The sequence below is a fragment of the Anolis sagrei genome, chromosome Y, assembly GCF_037176765.1.
Source record: "Anolis sagrei isolate rAnoSag1 chromosome Y, rAnoSag1.mat, whole genome shotgun sequence".
Classification (NCBI taxonomy): domain Eukaryota; kingdom Metazoa; phylum Chordata; class Lepidosauria; order Squamata; family Dactyloidae; genus Anolis; species Anolis sagrei.
In genome coordinates, this window is record NC_090035.1 from 30,629,792 (window position 1) to 30,649,833 (window position 20,042).

Below are 20,042 nucleotides of genomic sequence, written 5' to 3' on the forward strand. Positions count from 1 at the left end.
AAATAAAATGCTGTGTCCAGGTTGGTTCATCAGGTTCTTTGCCAGTGATTCCGGCCATGAAAGCCTTTGACAATACACTAGCAAAATTACAGTTGTGAATAGCAACAAAAATAATATTATGGTTGGGGGTCACTACAACATGAGGAACTGGATTTCAGGGTTCGTGGCATTAGGAAGGTTGAGAACCACTGCTGTAGACTGAGTGAATACAACCCCGCCCACTTCTGAGGCGGAAGTGCCTCCATGTCAACATTGGCTGGCCCGATCTTTGAGAGGAAGTGACTGGGCTTGGAGGGGCGGGTCCGTGGCCAGTAAATATTGGTGACGTCAGGGGGCCAAGATGGCGGAGGGGTGAGCCTCAGAGGGAACGCGGGGGAGGAGAGGGAAGAGGAGGGGGATGGGTCTTTGCCTCCAACTAAGGGGGAGTGCTGCTTCCCCTCGACTTCTCTGGGCTTCCAAAGCAAGGGGCCTAAAGCAGCTGGGTGCCTTGTTGGGAAGAAAGGCCGGAGGAGGAGGAGGCACTGGAAGGTTAAATAGCAGGTGAAGGAGAAGCCGTCTTGGGGGCCGTCCACACTGCAGAACTAATCCGCTTTGACTCAGTGCTGTGGGATTCTGGAAGTTGTACTTTACTAAAGCAGCCCAACTGCATGATATGAGTCTACTCCAGGCATGGGCCAACTTCGGCCCTCCAGGTGTTTTGGACTTCAACTCCCACAATTCCAGGATTGTGGAAGTTGAAGTCCAAAACACCTGGAAGGAGGGCCGAAGTTCGCCCATGCCTGGTCTACACTGAACATATAACGCAGTTCCTTCAGCATTATATGAGGTGCCTTCGACACTATCCTTATATCCCAGAATCCGATTCCAGATTATCTCCTTTGAACTGGATTATATGAGGGCCCTTCCACGCAGCTAAATAAAATCTCACATGATCTGCTTTGAACTGGAATAGATGACAGTGTGGACTCAGATAACCCAGTTCAAAGCAGATATTGTGGGGTTTTCTGTCTTGATATTCTGGGATATAGGGCTGTGTGGAAGGGCACTGTCTCCACTGTCAGATAATCTGGGAAAAGAAGGTAATCTGGGATCAGATCCAGGGGTATAAGAATAGTGTACAAGGGGGCTGAGGGTCCTTCCACACAGCCCTATATCCTAGAATATCAAGGCAAAAAAGCTCACAATATCTTCTTTGAACAGGGTTATCTGAGTCCACACTCAGGGCCCTTCCACACAGTCCTGTATCCCAGAATATCAAGGCAGAAAATCCCACAATACCTGCTATGAACTGGGTTATCTGAGTCCATACTCAGATAATGTGGGATTTTCTGCCTTCATATTCTGGGATATAGGACTGTGTGGAAAGGATCTCAGATAATGTAGGATTTTCTGCCTTGATAGTCTGAGCTGTGTGGAAGGGCCCTGAGTCTATACTGAGCATAGAAAGCCATTCCATCTGCATTGTACAAATCTACACCACCCATATAATGCAATTTCATCTGTTTTATAATGGCAGGGCAGAGGGGCCCAGCATTTCCTTGGCAACCCCTAAGCAATGTGATCCTTTTGACCTTTTCTAAAACCTTTTGTATGGGAAAAATTGTTAGTAAATAATGACTACATTTGGATGTCACAGGGCCCTTCCACACAACCCTATATCTCAAAATACCACACTCAGATAATGTAGGATTTTCTGCATTGAAATTCTGGGATATAGGGCTCTATGTGGCGAATAAGAAAAAAATCAGACTCCCCCATATCAGAAGTAATATAAGAAAAATCTAGACTCCCTCCATATCAGAAGTAATATTTGTTGGCAGGTAGGGGGAAAATGGAGACAGGAAAGGCACAGTTGATTTGCGAGACCCTGGAAAATAAATGCCTTCAGTGTGGGTCACAGCTGCTGTCATTGTCTCTTTGTGTGCCTTAGAGGCTGCTGTGTGTCTTAAAGGCAAGAACGGTTTTTGAAAAAGTAAGCTCCCTTTTTGTCAGAAATCTCAGTGGGAAGGAAAGGAACCCTTTCAGCTCAGAGCCATGGGTTCCAATGACAGGAAAGGGGATTCCAATTGAACAATAGGAAGTACTTGACTGTAAGAAGAGCTGTTCAACAGTGGAGCTCTCTGCCTCAAAGTCCAGTGCAAGCTCCTTCCCTGGAGGCTTTTAAACATAGGCTGGATGGCCCTCTGTTGGGAGGGGTTTGATTGTGCTTTTCCTACCTGATAGCAGAAGGAGGTTGGACTAGATGGCCTTCTTTGGAGTCTTGATGATTCTATGAATCTGTGCTGCAAAGATCCTCGAAGGTGTTCTCAATATGTATTTCTGATGGTTGGAAATGGACATTATTCTAGTACTTCCAACAGGAAGAAATAAATCAAGGACATCAGTGTAGTTCTGATTTTGAGGTTGGCTCCATCTACACTGCCATATAAAATATAATAATAGTAACAACAAGAACACTTTATTTATATTCCGCTCTATCTCCCCAGAGGGACTCAGGGCGGATTCCAAACATAAAAGGCAAACATTCAATGCCCGAATACAACAATACATCCATACTAACAGTGTAGATCCAGCAGTTCTTTAGCTTTTGAAAATGGAGTTCCTGAACTATAGCTAGGGAAGGATTTTGCAAATGTTTAATAGAAGCAGAATCCACTTATACATTTATTTATTTATTTATTTATTTATTTATTATTTAAACTTATATGCCGCCACTCCCCTGGGGCTCGGAATGGCTTACAAGAATAGCTAAAATCTAACAACATTTAAAAGCAATTTAAAACAATTTAAAAACAACAATATCAAACATTAAAAGCCTGTCAAAACAGGTATGTCTTACATGCCCTACAGAAAGCTGGTAAGTCCCGCAAGGCACGGACTTACCAGGTGATGGTGGCACTGCTGTGCTCTGCGTCTGGTTGCTGTTAGACGCAAGGTCTTGACATTGGGGACTTCCAATAGATCTTGGTCCTCAGAACAGAGGGATCTCTGGGATTGGTAGGGGGTGAGGCAGTCCCTCAGATACATCGGCCCCAGACCATGCAAGGCCTTAATGGTACCATCACTTTGAAAGTGATCCGGTGCTCAATTGGTAACCAATGCAGCTGTAGTAAGATTGGTGTTATGTAGCATCTCATCGGAATTCCCGCAAGAAGCCGAGCAGCTGCATTTTGTACCAACTTGAGCTTCCGAATCACCGACAGAGGAAGGCCAATGTAGAGGGCGTTACAGTAGTCCAGTCTTGACATGACCGTGGCCTGGATCACCGTAGCTAGGTCGTCCCTTGACAGGTAGGGGGCCAGCCATCTAGCCTGTCGCAAATGAAAGAAGGCGGTTCTGCTAAGGGGCGGAGACCTGGGCCTCCATTGTCAGCAGAGGGTCCAAAAGGACTCCCAGACTCTTTACCAATGATGACGGGTGTAGCGCCTCGCCATCCAGGGTAGGCAGCTGGATGTCCCCACTTCCCGGTCGACCCAGCCAAAGGATCTCCATCTTTGCTGGATTCACCCTCAACCAGCTGGCACGCAACCATCCAGTAACGGCCTCGAGGCACTGATGGAAACAATCGGGTACAGAGTCCAGTCGGCCTTCCATCTTCAGCACCAGCTGAGTGTCATTGGCATACTGATAACACTCAAGCCCAAAACCTCGAACCAGCTGAGCAAGTGGTCGCATATAGATGTTAAATAACAGAGGGGAGATAATGGCCCCCTGAGGAACCCCACAAGTTAGAGGGGACCTCTCAGAGACCAGGCATCCCCTCTCCACTCGCTGTCCACGGTGGTGAAGAAAGGAGGACAGCCAGTTTAAAGCTATCCCCCTGACTCCAGCAACAGCAAGGCGGTGGGTCAAAAGATTGTGGTCGACTGTGTCAAATGCTGCTGTGAGATCCAGTAACACATTAAGATCTACAACACACTTCTTGAGTTTATGATGTAAAATTCCCACTTTCAGCTTCATATGTTTGTCCTGTAACAGGGAAGATGGAGGCTGGTGGCGGAGCTGGCTGCAGCAAAGCCTTCAAACGGTCAAAGAGAAGGTGAGTAGATTGGCCTGTTATCAAAAAATGTCTCTCTCCCAACTCTGAGCAAACTGCTTCCTTTTGTACACTTCTCACTTTGGATTGTGGCTATATTTGAGCCCACTTCTTGAGCCCACTTCTTCTGAGCCCACTTCTTCTGAAATGAGCTGGAAGCAATGTCTTTGAATATTTGTATGCTTGGTTAATAAGTGTTTTTTCTAGGACAAAGATGCATGCTTTAGTTGTTGCTTTGATGGCAAGTGATGTCAGTTGTTATGGCCCTCCTTCTTCTATATACTTACAGAACAGATATTTATATAACCGAGTACACAGGAAATAGTATTTTATTGTTAATTATTGAAATAACAAATTTACTGTTGTGTAATAGGTTTTTATATATATACAACATCCAAATACAATTATTATCTCTTATTACAAGTAAATGTCTGTATTTACATTCATTTTAAGGTGGGAGACATCAATCTCCTTAGTAAAGGCAGTTCAGAGGTCCAATATGTTTAGAGGTTCAATATTCTATTGTGGTTCGCAATAGAATATTGAAATCAGAGCCAGTGGTTCCCTACTGAAATTGCCAGATTCTTAACTCCTATTAATATACCAAGCAATACTGGAAAGAACAGAGAAGAACAGATTACCTGAGGAAGGTGTACCCACAACAAATGCCAAAACAAGGAAATACTACCAGGGATACCTCTGTGACCTCTCAGAACTCTTCTCAGATACTACTACAATTTCTTATGTAAGAAACAATCCTCCAATTAATTTAGGATTGGTTTTTTTTTAACCATCAGACAGATTCTGTCAACATATTGGCCCTCCGAAATCCCTTTACTAAGAAAAGATTGATGTCTCCCTCCTTCTCCTTCATCATACCTTCATCTTAAACCAGTAGTTCTCAATCTGTGGGTCCCCAGGTGTTTTGGCCTACAACTCCCAGAAATCCAAGCCAGTTTACCAGCTGTTAGGATTTCTTGGAGTTGAAGGCTGAAACATCTGAGGACCCACAGGTTGGGAACCATTGTCTTAGGCCTATTTTGGTCTTGGAACAGCATGTTGAATTTGCAAGATGTCATTTTAAATTCTTCCTCTGTTGTTAACCTAATCCAATTATCTATCTTTTCACTTGACTTCCTGTGCTATTAAAGTAGAGGTAATGATAGAGTCCTACCTCCACAGACTTGTTATGCAAACAAGCAAGTTAATGATTGAGAACGGCTTCAGTGCTGTCATTGTGAAGCCTTGGAAAGAAATCCTATTGTTTGCAGGGAAGCTTACTCCTTGGCTGGTAGATATCTTATTTATATAAGTAGTTATGTTGTTGTTCATTCGTTCAGTCGTCTCCGACTCTTCGTGACCTCATGGACCAGCCCACGCCAGAGCTCCCTGTCGGCCGTCACCACCCCCAGCTCCTTCAAGGTCAGTCCAGTCACTTCCAGTCCATCCATCCATCTTGCCCTTGGTCGGCCCCTCTTCCTTTTGCCTTCTACTTTCCCCAGCATAATTGTCTTCTCTAGGCTTTCCTGTCTCCTCATGATGTGGCCAAAGTACTTCAACTTTGTCTCTAGTATCCTTCCCTCCAGTGAGCAGTCGGGCTTTATTTCCTGGAGGATGGACTGGTTGGATCTTCTCGCAGTCCAAGGCACTCTCAGAACTTTCCTCCAGCACCACAGCTCAAAAGCATCGACCTTCCTTCGCTCAGCCTTCCCTAAGGTTCAGCTCTCACATCCGTAGGTTACTACAGGGAATACCATGGCTTTGACTATGCGGATCTTTGTTGCCAGTGTGATGTCTCTACTCTTTACTATTTTATCGAGATTGGACATTGCTCTCCTCCCAAGAAGTAAGCGTCTTCTGATTTCCTGGCCACAGTCTGCATCTGCAGTAATCTTTGCACCTAGAAATGCAGTCTGTCACGGCCTCCACAATTTCTCCCTCTATTTTCCAGTTGTCAATCATTCTTGTTGCCATAATCTTGGTTTTTTTGATGTTTACCTGCAACCCGGCTTTTGCGCTTTCTTCTTTCACCTTGATTAGAAGGCTCCTCAGCTCCTCCTTGCTTTTGGCCATCAGAGTGGTGTCATCTGCATATCTGAGGTTGTTAATGTTTCTTCCAGCAATTTTCACCCCGGCTTTGCATTCATCTAGCCCCGCACATCGCATGATGTGTTCTGCATACAAGTTAAAAAAGTTGGGTGAGAGTATGCAGCCTTGCCGTATGCCTTTCCCAATCTTGAACCAGTCTGTTGTTCCATGGTCAGTTCTTACTGTTGCTACTTGGTCCTTGTACAGATTCCTCAGGAGAGAGACAAGGTGGCTTGGTATGCCCATCCCACCAAGAACTTGCCACAATTTATTATGATCCACACAGTCAAAGGCTTTAGAGTAGTCAATGAAGCAGAAGTAGATGTTTTTCTGAAACTCCCTGCCTTTCTCCATTATCCAGTGGATATTGGCAATCTGGTCTCTCGTTCCTCTGCCTTTTCTAAACCCAGCTTGAACATCTGGCAACTCTCGCTCCATGTATTGCTGGAGTCTTCCTTGCAGGATCTTGAGCATTACCTTACTGGCATGAGAAATAAGGGCCACTGTACAGAAGTTTGAGCAGTCTTTCGCATTTCCCTTTTTTGGTATGGGGATATAAGTTGATTTTTTCCAGTCTGATGGCCATTCTTGTGTTTTCCATATTTGCTGGCATATGGCATGCATCACCTTGACAGCATCATTTTTTAAGATTTTAAACAGTTCAGCTGGGATCCCGTCGTCTCCTGCTGCCTTGTTGTTAGCAATGCTTTTTAAGGCCCATTCAACCTCACTCCTCAAGAGCGAGAGAATTCAACAGCGAGAGTACGCTCAGAACGCTGGCCTAGCAAGGGAAAACAGGCACGCTAGCAAGAGAGAAAGCAGCCTCGGGGGAAAAAGGCGGGGCTTCGGAGCGAGCCCGAGCGTAAGCTCGCGCTCGCTTCCTGTAGTTTGCGGTGGCTCTAACAGTGAGATGGCCAAGGTGATAGACTTGATTGCTCCTGAACGCCCCCTCTCGTTGCATAGAGACACACTGTCTCCTTGGTTCACTGGAGAGTTGGCTGTGATGAAGTGCGTGAGAAGGAGGCTAGAGTCCAAATGAAGGAAATCTCAGGACGTATCTGACTAAACGTGGGCTATAGCCTCACTTAGGACCTATACCGCGGCTATACGGGTAGCCAGGGAGACCTTTACAACTGCCTGCATAGCATCTGCATCTAATAGATCTTCAGAGTTGTTTCGGGTCGTTGGAGAACTCCTTCACTCCCCAGAGGTGGAGGAGGCCTTCTATGACCCGAAAACTCAGTGCTGTGAGTTCGCGCATCGCTTTGCATACAAAGTTGCTCAGTTGCCTTGAGTTGGTCTCCAGTTTCATCACAGTGCCAGGGGAGGTGACTGAGGCATCTGCTTGTCCGGTTTTGTGGGATTCTTTTTGGCTTGTTCATCCTGAGGACATGGAGGAGGCCTTGCATCTGTGAGGGCGACTACGTCGGCTCTGGACCCTTGCCCATTCTGGCTAATTAAATCTGCCAAAGGTGGTTTGATTGATTGGTTTAGGTTGATCATCAATGTATCGTTGGAGCAAGGGATTTTTACATCTGGGCTAAAACAGGCTGTGGTCAGACTGGTCCTGAAAAAGACCTCCCTTGACTCCACGGTCTTGAACAACTATAGACGAATCTCCAACCTCCCTTTCTTGGGCAAGGCGAATGGTCGCCTCTCAGCTCCAGGGCTTCCTGGTTGACATCAACTATCTAGATCAGTCACAGTCTGGTTTCAGGCGTGGTCACGGCACCGAGACGGCTTTGCTCGCCTTGGTGGATGACCTCCGCAGGGAGCTTGACAGGGGGAGTGTGACCCTGCTGGTTCTCTTGGATATCTCAGCGGCTTTTGATACCATCGATCATGGTATCCTTCTGGGACGACTCTCCGGGATGGGTCTTGGAGGCACGGTCCTGTCATGGCTCCAGTCTGTCCTGGAGGGCCGTTCCCAGATGGTGAAGCTGGGAGACACCTGCTCAGACCCCTGGTCTTTGACCTGTGGGGCCCCCCAAGGTTCCATTCTGTCTCCCATGCTTTTTAACATCTACATGAAACCGCTGGGAGAGGTCATCCAGAGTTTTGGAGTTGGGTGCCATCTCTACGCAGATGAGATACAACTCTACTACTCTTTTCCACCTAACTCCAAGGAAGCCCCTCGGGTGCTATACAAGTGCCTGGCCGCTGTGGCTGTCTGGATGAGGAGAAACAAGCTGAAGATCAATCCCGACAAGACAGAGGTCCTCCTGGTCGATTGAAAACCGGATCGGGGTATAGGGTGGCAACCTGTGTTGGACGGGGTTACATTCCCCCTGAAGTCACAGGTCTGCAGTTTGGGTGTCCTCCTGGATTCATCACTTACGCTTGAAGCTCAGGCGTCGGCGGTGGCCGGGAGGGCCTTTGCACAATTAAGACTCGTGCGCCAACTATGACCATACCTCGTGAAGGCGGATCTGGCCAGGGTGGTCCACGCCTTAGTAACCTCCAGATTGGACTACTGTAATGCACTCTACGTAGGGCTGTCCTTGAAAACAGCTCGGAAATTTCAATTGGTTCAACGGGCGGCAGCCAGGTTGTTAACTGGCACTCCTTACAGGGAACGGTCAACCCTTCTGTTTAAGGAGCTCCACTGGCTGCCATTCATCTACCGGACCCAATTCAAGGTGCAGGTGACTGCATTTCTGTGTACGAACCCACACGATCTCTCCGATCATCTGGAGAGGCCTTGCTCGCACTCCCACCTCTGTCGCAGGTGCGACTGGTGGGGACGAGGGAGAGGGCCTTCTCGGTGGTGGCCCCTCGTCTCTGGAATTCACTCGCTAAGTACATTAGGCATGCCCCTACTTTGGCAGTCTTTAGGAGGAATCTAAAAACATGGTTATTCCAACGTGCCTTCCCAGAATAAGAAACTCCCAACAATCTGTCCTTAAATGCACTTTATTAATGACCTAGGATTGCTTTTGCATGCCCATCACTTCCCGAAAATTCACCCTAGTCATATTTTACCTGCCATGTCCAGCATGTTTTAAAATTTTAATTATTACGTTTGGCACAGTCATAAATTTTTTAATGTCGTCGTGCTATTGTTAATGTTTATTGTTTATTTGCTGTTATGAGTTTTTATTTACTGCTTGTATTACTGTTGATTTTGCTTTGTTATTGCTGTGTTGTGGGCTTGGCCTCATGGAAGCCACACCGAGTCCCTTGGGGAGATGGTAGCGGGGTATAAATAAAGTTTTATTATTATTTATTATTATTAAAATGGATTAAACAGCCTTAAAGCAGTAAGATAATTATCAATCTGTCAGGGATACTTTGATTGTGCTTTTCCTGCATGGCAGGGTGTTGGATTAGATGTCCCATGTAGTTTCTTCCAACTCTATTATTCTATGATTCTATTAAATGAGCTGAAAATTTATTTATTTATTTATTTGTGGTATTTCTAGCCCGCCTTTCTCAGCCCTAAGGCGATTCAAGGCAGGTTACAGATTGGCAACAATTCAGTGCCACACATTCATAAAAAATACAATTAAAAACATTCACCATCTATCTATATCTATATCTATCTATATCTATCTATCTATATCTATCTATCTATCTATACATATAATAAAAGTCAAAGTTTGTATGCGGAGGACAAAAGTGTGGCGGGAGGAGTATGTGCCAGCGTTCTGATTAGCTGCCGCTGTGGTGCTATTTGCATATGGTCTCTAATTGGCCACCAGGAGCCCCTACTGGAGAAGAGGGTTCATGACAGAAATGGGGACATGAGAAGGAAATTTGCATATGGTCTCTGATTGGCCAGCCTCAATTTCAAGATTCCAAGATGACAAAGAGAGGAAAGGAAAAGGCCAGGGGCTGGGTCAGAAAATTACCAATACAGACCAAACATGGCACACAAAGCCCCCATGACCCACTCGACATCCTACTGCAGTTTGGAGGAGGATGAACCATGGATGATGGGACTTGCAGTACCATCACTCACATTCTGAGACCGCTGTTAACCTCATCCAATGACTGATCAGGACCAAACTTGGCACCTAGACCTCTCATGGCCCACTTTGCGTCCTGGTGTGGTTTGGCCGGGGACGGACCATGGATTATGGCACTTGCAGTGCCTTTGCTCAATTCTTGAGACCACTGCAACCCTCATCCAATTACGAATAAAGACCAAACTTGGCACACTGAGTCCCCCTGACACACTCTACATCCTGGTGTGGTTTGGAGGAGGATGCACCATGGACGATAGGACTTGCAATACCTGCACTTCCTTCCTAAGACCATTACAACCGCCAAAAATAATGGATCAGGACCACAATTTACACAGAGAGCTCGCATGACCCACTCTACATCCTGGTGCGATTTGGAAGAATTTGACAATGGATGGTGGGACTTACAGTCACTTCACTCACTTCCTGAGACTACTGAGACCCTCGCCAATGACGGATCAAGACCAAACTCGGCACACAGTGTCCCCATGACCCACTCTACATTCTGGTGCACTTTCGAGGATGACAGACCATGGATGATCTACTCACTTCCCAAGACAGCTGCAACCCTCATCTAATGTCCGATCAAGACCAAACTTGGCACACAGAGCCCCCATGAGTGACTCTATATCCCGATGCTGTTTGGAAGAGGATGGATGATGGATGATGGGACTTCCAGTACCTTCATTCACTTCCTGAAACCACAGCGACACTTATCCAAATACCAAGAAAGACCAAACTTGGCACAGAGAGCCTGCTTGGCCAACTCAACATTCTGGTGAGGTTTGGGGGAGAACAGACTATGGATGATGGGACTTGCAGTACCTAAACTCACTTTGTGAGACCACTGTGACCCTCATCCAATGATTGATCAAGAACAAAACTTGGCACACAGAGCCCCCACGACCCACTCTCCATTCTGGTGCAATTTGGAGGAGGATGGACCACAGATGATGGGTCCATTTTTTTAAATGCATAATGATTTTGTATTCTGTATATCTAAACTGTTGTAAACCGCTCTGAGTCGCCTAAGGGCTGAGAAGAGCGGTATACAAATAAAGTAAATAAAATAAATAAATAAATATGAATAACTGATAAAGACCAAGTTTGATACACAATTCCTTTCTCAAATAACCCAGGCAGCGCCGGGTCCCCAAGCTAGTATATAATAAAAGTCAAAGTTTGTATGCAGAGGACAAAAGTGTGGCGGTGTATCTGCCAGCATTCTGATTGGCCAGCCTGAAAGTTCCAAGATTCTGATTGGCTGCCACAGTGGAGCTATTTGCATATGGTCTCTGATTGGCCAGCTTTACAGGAGCCCCTGGTGGAGACAGGGGTTCATGACAGAAACGGAAACATGAGAGAAGGAAATCTGCATATGTTCTTTGATTGGCCAGCCTCAATTCCAAGATTCCGAGACGACAAAGAGAGGAAAGGAAAAGGCCAAGGGCTGGGTCAGAAAATTACCAATACAGACCAAACTTGGCACACAGAGCCCTCATGACCCACTCTACATCCTGCTGCAGTTTGGAGGAGGATGAACCATGGATGATGGGAACTTGCAGTACCATCACTCAGATTCTGAGACTGCTGTTAACCTCATCCAATGACTGATCAGGACCAAACTTGGCACATAGACCTGTCATGATCCACTTTACATCCTGGTGTGGTTTGGCTGGGGATGGACCATGGATTATGGGACTTGCAGTACTCTTGCTCAGTTCTTGAGACCACTGCAACCCTCATCCAATTACCAATAAAGACCAAACTTGGCACACTGAGTCTTCATGACGCATTCTACATCCTGGTGCAGTTTGGAGGAGGACGATGGGACTTGCAATACCTGCACTCCCTTCCTAAGACCATTACAACTGTCAACAATGATGGATCAGGACCACAATTTACACAGAGAGCCGACATGACCCACTCTACATCCTGGTGCGGTTTGGAAGAATTTGAAAATGGATGATGGGACTTGCAGTCACTTCACTCACTTCCTGAGCCCCTCGCCAATGACTGATCAAAACCAAACTTGGCACACAGAGTCCCCATGACCCAATCTACATTCTGGTGCATTTTCGAGGAGAACAGGCTATGGATGATGGCACCTTAAGTACCTCCATTCCCTTCCCAAGACTGCTGCAACCCTCCTCTAATGTCCAATCAAGACCAAACTTGGCACACATAGCCGCCATGACCTACTCTACATATTACTAAGGTTTGGAGGAGGATGGACCATGGATGATGGGACTTGCAGTACCTAAACTTACTTTGTGAAACCACTGTGACCCTGAACCAATGACTGATCAAGACCGAACTTGGCACACAGAGCTCCCATGACCTTATCTACATTTGGAGGAAGGTGGATCATGGATGATGGGACTTGCAGTACCTTCACTCACTTGCTGAAACCACTGCAACCCTAATCAATGACTGATCAAGACCAAACTTAGCACACAGAGCCCCCATAACCCACTCTACACCCTGCTGCAGTTTGAAGGAGGATGGACTTTGGATGATGGGACTTGCAGTACCTTCACTCAGTTACTGAAACAACTGCCACCCTCATCCAATGACTGATAAAGACCAAACTTGACACACAGAGCCCCCATGACCCACTCTATATCCAGCTGCTGTTTGGAGGATATAGTACCTTCACTCACTTCCAGAAAACAATGCAGCTGTTATCCCATGACCAATAAAGACCAAACTTGGCATACAGAACTGCCATTACCCACTCTAATAACTTGGGCAGTGCCGGGTCACCATGCTAGTATATAATAAAAGTCAAAGTTTGTATGCGGCGGACAAAAGTGTGGCAGTACGAGCGGAGGAATATGTGCCAGCATTCTGATTGGCTGCCGCTGTGGTGCTATTTGTATATGGTCTCTGATTGGTCAGCTTCATGACAGAAACAGAGATATGAGAGAAGGAAATTTGCATATGGTCTCTCATTGGCCAGCCACAATTCCAAGATTCTGAGATGACAGAGAGGAAAGGAAAGTCCAGGGGCTCTGTCAGAAAATTACCAATACAGACCAAATTTGGTACACAGAGCCCCCATGACCTACTCTACATCCTACTGCAGTTTGGTGGGGGATGAACCATGGATGATGGGACTTGCAGTACCACCACTCAGATTCTGAGACCGATGTGAACCTCATCCATTGATTGATCAGGACCAAACTTGGCACATAGACCTCTCATGACCCACTTTACATCCTGGTGTGGTTTGGCCGGGGATGGACCATGGATTATGGGACTTGCAGTATCTTTGCTCAATTCATGAGACCACTGAAACTCTTATCCAATTACCGATAAAGACCAAACTTGGCACACTGAGTCTCCATGATGCATTCTACATCCTGGTGCAGTTTGGAGGAGGATGCACCATGGACGATAGGACTTGCAATACCTGCTCTCCCTTCCTAAGACCATTACAACTGCCAACAATGATGGATCAGGACTACAATTTACACAGGGGACCCGCATGACCCACTCTACACCCTGGTGCAGTTTGGCAGAATTTGGCAATGGATGATGGGACTTGCAGTCACTTCACTCACTTCCTGAGACCACTGAGACACTTGCCAATGACTGATTAAGACCAAACTTGGCACACAGAGTCCCCATGACCCACTCTACATCCTGGTGCACTTTCGAGGAGGACAGACCATGGATGATGGGATTGCAAGTACCTCCACTCCCTTCCCAAGACTGCTGCAACCCTCATCTAATGTCCGATCAAGACCAAACTTGGCACACAGAGCCCCCATGACCCAGGCTACATCCCGATGCTGTTTGGAGGAGGACGGACAATTGATGATGGGACTTGATGGGATGCGTCAGCTCGGATAGACGCGCCTGATACAGCTCCCTGACTGCAAAACAGTAAAAGCTTTAAAAAAGCCTAAAAAGACTATAAATCCATAAATTTCTCCTCAACCTGGACCCGGACTGAAAGGGAAGCCAAAGAGGTTGCGGTGTGACATGCCTGGAGCTATAAATCTCTAAAATGACAAACTCACCGACTGAGGTGACTGAGAAAACTGAAAGTAAGTTTTCGTGATGGCGGAGAGAGCGGAGAGAGCAGAGTGGGAAGATAAATTGGACAGAATCATGAAAAATCTGCAAGAGCTTAAAATAAGTACTGATAGCGTAAGAGAAGGAAGTAATGAAATAAAGGAGCAAATTAAAGTGATGAGTTCCCGGCTCAAACTGATCAAGGGCAGGGTGGAAAAATACGAGGGAATGATCAAGGAGGTGGCAGAGGAGACTAAGAAACAAAAAGAGGAGATACTTAAATTAAAGTATGCGAATCAACAACTCCTAGACAAAATTGCTGACCTGGCAGATCGTTCCAGATGTGCAAACATACGTTTGAGAGGAGGTGGAGGGGAAGATTTCCAAATCAAGGAGAGTTTGAAAGAGGATATTGTTATATGGTTACAGACATTGGCTCAAATTTCATCAGAGCAGATAGAGAGAGTGCATTGGGCTTATAGAGGAAAAAATACACCCAAAGACATTTTAATTAAATTCACGAAAGAGTCAGATAAGGAACAGGTTTTTCGGAAGCTTAAACAATTCAAGGACTTGAACTTTGCTGGTAAAAAAGTTTGGCTACTCTTGGATTTATCACCAGAGACATTGAGCAAAAGGGCTGAAATGAGGGAAATTACAAGTACCTTACAAAACAAGGGCCAACGCTACACCTGGGCGTTTCCAGCAACTTTGATTGTCTATAAGAACAGTAAACTTTATAAAGCCTTTAATTTGGACAGTGGAAGGAAAATGCTCAGGAAACTAAGACTGGTTACAGAGGGAGGAGCATTGGATGGAACGGAGGAATCAGATAAAGAAGAAGAAGCTCAGAGTTCCACACGGAGAAAGGAAAGGAGTAAAAATGTCAAGGACATTTACAAGACAGCTGGACAGATAACAGATTTGGAGACGAGAGATACAGAAGGAGCTGGACTGACAGAGTTATGCTCACCTCAAACATTATTTGTTATTGGAGATGCGAAGGACAAGGAAGAGAATCAGAGACAAGAGAAAAAAATCTTTAAGAGATCTGAAGGCAATGAATCTGCAGCAACTACGGGAATACGAGAAAGAAATTCGAGAACTGAAACAACAAAAGCTTAGAGAAGAACCAAAAAGAATGGAAACAAGATCCACTGTGGGGATATAAGAAAGAAGCATCCTAAAAATAATAGAACTGTGATAAATGGGGTTTAAGAACTTGCAGGAGGGGGGAGCTGGAGAAGGGCAACACAGCCACCAGGGGAGTCTGGGATGGAAGAGAACAGATGGAATTCTCTTTCAGGTCTTCCTCTGAGAGGGAGAGGAAGAAGACCGGACTCTGAGGGGATTGGGGGAAGGGGAGACAAGCAAACAGGGAAAAGGAACTACAGGAGGGTAATTGTAAACAATATCTTGTTATGGCTCAGTTTGTAATTGTCTCACATAATTGCAATGGCTTATCTGCTCAAAACCGAAAAGCAAGACTGATGAAAATGGTGAAAGATAACAAGGTGGATGTTCTATTTTTACAAGAATCACATAAAAGATTGCGGGATAGTACTCCACTATTTAATGACAGGATTTGGGGTCAAATTTATGAATCTCGAGGTTCAAATAGATCACGTGGTGTGGCTATTTTAATTAAAAACACATTAGATTTCCAGGTGGAAAAAGTAAAAAGGGATTCAGAGGGGAGGTGGGTAATGATAAAAGGAAACATAGGGAAAATTAGAATGACTTTGGTTTGTATATATGCCCCAAACAAAAACCAAAAAAGGTACATAAAACAAGTATTTAGAAAGGTGGATAAGTTTGCAGAAGGGGAATTGTTTTGCACAGGAGATTACAATTTGGAATTAGTGTCAACAAGGCAAAATAATAATAGGAAATTAAATATAAGAGAATACAACATGCAGGACCTATTAGAAGGGGAATCAGAGAACAATAGATGGACTTATTATTCAGGAAGACATGATACATATAGTAAAATAGATTATATTTTGGGGAAAAATACAAACCAATAATTGATTCTAGAGGCAAAAACACTTCCAATGTATTTGTCAGATCATGCACCATTAAGAGTAAAAGTAAAATTAGAAGTAGAGAGAAAAGAAAGAACCTGGAGATATAATACAATTTTAAACAGTAGAGAGCAAGAATATGAAATGATAAGGAAAGAAATAATCAAGTATTTTGAGACCAATGATAATAGACAAGTAACTAAAGATATAATTTGGGATGCATGCAAGGCTGTGATAAGGGGTCACTGTATAAGTTTAGAGGCAAATCTCAGAAGGAGATGGAGGAATGAACAAGATAAGATACTAAAAGAAATAGAAGTCTTGCAGGACAAACATAAAAGAACTAGGGATAGAAAGATCTGGATAGAATTAAAAGAAGAGAGAAAACAATTAGAAGCTTTTGAGGAAATGAATATAATGAATAAGTATTTATATGTTAAAAGTTACTCCCAAAGTTGGAATATAAAATCAATGAAGAGGATGGCTTACTATTTGAAAAAGAAAAAGGAAAAAACCTGGGTAAAGAAATTGAAAGATGAAAAAGGGAAAGAACAAGAGGAGCAAAGTAAAATTAGGGAGGTAATGGCAAAATATTATAAAGATTTATATAAGGAGGAGAGGGTAGTACAAGGGAACTTGAACATTAGAGAAAAAATTGCAGAGGAAGACAGAGAGTTATTAAATCAACCAATAACACAAGAGGAAATATTAGGGGTAATTAAAGGGTTAAAGGGAGCTAAGTCACCAGGGCCAGATGGATTCCCAGCGGAATATTATAAAGCATATATTGAAGAATTGGTACCACATTTAACAGAGTTGTTTAATGAAATATACACTAAGCAAAAAGTCCCACAAACCTGGAAGGTATCAGAAATTATTACTATACCAAAAAAGGGAAAAGATTTAACAGAACCAGGGTCATACAGGCCTATTAGTCTATGTAATCAGGATTACAAAATATTTACAAAAATTTTAGCGAAAAGATTGGAAACAATAATGCCAAAAATAATTAAAGAAGATCAATATGGATTTGTGAAGGGAAGAAAAATTGGGGATCCAATAAAAAATGTGGTAATCGCAATGAATCATGCAAATTTGAATAAGGAAAAAATTGGAATTCTTAAATTGGATGTTTACAAAGCCTTTGATAAGGTCAATCATAAATTTCTATTAAATGTATGTCAACAGTTGAATATGGGGGAAAACTTTTGTAAAACATTGCAGCAACTATATAGTAACTGCAAGGCAAGAGTAAGGGTTAACGACAGAAGGACAGGAGAGATACCCATTTTAAATGGTACAAAACAAGGATGTCCATTATCCCCCACTTTATTTGTAATAGCGATAGAAATACTAGCTGAAAGTATTAGGAATAGCACCAAGTGGACAGGATATAAAATAGAAAAGGAGGGAGGGGAAAAGGAAGAAATAAAGCTGAATCTCTTTGCTGATGATGCAATGATTATTACAAATCAACCATTAATCATGATAAAAGATATGATAAAAAAATTAGAAGAGTTTAAGAATATATCTGGATTATTTGTTAACATCAAAAAGTCAGAGATACTATGTATTAACACCCCACCAAAAGAACAATTGGAGATTAGGAAAATATCAGGATTAAAATTAGGATCAAAGAAGCTAAAATATTTAGGAATATGGGTATACAAAAATCCAAAGAGTATAGTTAAGGGGAATTACAAACAAAAGTGGAAAGTAATAGAGAAGCAACTTAAGAACTGGGAAGGGAAAACATTAACAAGAGTGGACAGAACAAGGGCATTGAAAATGTTCATAATACCGAAATTATTATATTTACTCCAAACCTTACCAAACACAGTAGAGAGGAAAACATTAAAGACATGGGACAGAAGAATAAGAATATGGGCAGTTGGCGGGAAAAGACCCAGAATAAGGGATAAATGGTTAAATGCAAAAGAAGAAGAGGGAGGCTGGGGGATCCCAATTCTGGAAGTTTATCATGATGCATTTCAAATCCAAAGATTGCTGGAAATACAGTATACAGGAAAAAAATGGGTAAATATGGAGAAGATAATAAATAATATTAAAGGAAAAGAAATAATATTTAGGGAATGGAAGAGGAGAGAGGAAACAGAACTTAAGGAACCCTTTAAAGGAACAGTAAAAGTGTGGAAAAAAAGAAAGAAGAAGTTAAATCCAGGTAATGAGAATAAGATGGCAACTATATGGCAAATGAATTATAATAATGATGAAATGATAGGCAGAACATTGAGACTGATTGAAAGCAGAGGGGAAAGGTTAGTAGAGGATCTATATACAGAGGATGGAAACCCCGTAGAACAAAAAGAAATTCAGAATTGGATAGGGTCAGGGAACTGGATTCAAAGCTGGGCTATAAGACAGGAAATTTTTAGACGGAGGGGGAAAATTAGAGAACAGGATAGTCCATTTGAGGAGGTGATTAGGAAATGTTTGAGAGGGGAGAAGAAAGTGGCAGGAGATCTGTACGACCAAATTATAACAGTAAAAGAAGAAATGATAGAGGAAATTTTCCAAACATGGAGATTGGATATGGAAATTGAGAAGGAAGACATCCAAAGGGAAATAAGTAATATAGCAAAAGAAAAGTATAATGTATTAAGGGAAGCAAGAAGGAAAATGTTACAAAAATGGTACAGAACTCCTGCACAACTTTCACGCTTTGTACCAGGGATAAAGGATAGGTGTTGGCATGGCTGTGAACAAAGAGGGGTGTTTAATCATATGATATGGGAATGTGATCAAGTGCAAGAATACTGGAAAAGGATTGAAGGGGAAATCAATAGAATGTTAAACTTACAAATAGTAATAATTAATAGAAATATACTACATGCACAAATAGCAGGAGTGAAGAATATACAAAAGGAAAAAATGGTTGACAAATTAATCGCTTGTGCACAAATTGTTTTAGTGAGGGGTTGGAAAGACAAAACAAAATGGACGCTGATTAATTGGTATAACTATATAGTGAATATGTTAAATGTGGAAATAACAAATTGCAAATGGAATAATATAGATAAAATTGAAAAGGTTACAATAACTAAGAGGATGTGGGAACCAGTTCGGAATTATTTAGAGAATGTGTTAGGATGTGGAGCAGAAAAATTAAGACTGAGACTGATATTTCAAATGTAACTTCTGTAGTTTGATGTATAAATGGCATGTACAAGGAGGGGAGGGTGGGAGTGGGAAAAACCAATAAAACAATTAAAAAAATTGATGATGGGACTTGCAGTACCTTCACTCACTTCCTGAAACCACAGCGACACTTATCCAAATACCAAAAAGGACCAAACTTGGCACAGAGAGCTCCCTTGGCCAACTTAGCATTCTGGTAAGGTTTGGGGGAGAACAGACAATGGAGAATGGGACTTGCAATACCTAAACTCACTTTCTGAGACCACTGTGACCCTCATCCAATGATGGATCAAGAACAAAACTTGGCACACAGAGCCCCCACAACCCACTCTCCATTCTGGTGCAATTTGGAGGAGGATGGACCACAGATGATGGGACTCACAGTACCTTCACTAACTTCCTAAGACCACTGTGCGCCATATAAATAACTGATAAAGACCAACCTTGATACACAATTCCTTTCTCAAATAACCCGGGCAGAGCCGGGTCCCCAAGCTAGTAACATTATAAAAACCATATGAAAACCATTAAAACATATATAAAATAGCGCAGCCCAATAAAAAGCTATTTCTTTGTGCCTTGGTTGTTAGGCCTGTTCCTGGGGTTATTTGGATAGACCACTTTGATTTCTTAGATATGGTTATCATGGTTTTTTGTGGGTGAAAAGATAAAGATTGGTATAAGGCACATTTTTGAAATCAGCAAGTCAGATATACTCAGAGACAGGGCTAACATTCTATTCACCAT

The 20,042-nt window shown here is 43.3% G+C and overlaps 1 protein-coding gene across 1 annotated transcript in view; it reads left to right on the forward strand.

Annotated features, from left to right (window-relative positions):
• Nucleotides 1–309: 309 nt before the first annotated feature.
• Nucleotides 310–20,042, forward strand: part of LOC137095578 (BSD domain-containing protein 1-like) — a 33,668-nt gene continuing 13,935 nt past the window's right edge. Inside the window, exons 1-2 of the mRNA XM_067462358.1 lie at nucleotides 310–351; nucleotides 3,979–4,039. Coding sequence (XP_067318459.1) covers nucleotides 341–351; nucleotides 3,979–4,039 — 72 coding nt within the window. The 5' untranslated portion in view covers nucleotides 310–340. The remainder of the gene's footprint in view (nucleotides 352–3,978; nucleotides 4,040–20,042) is intronic.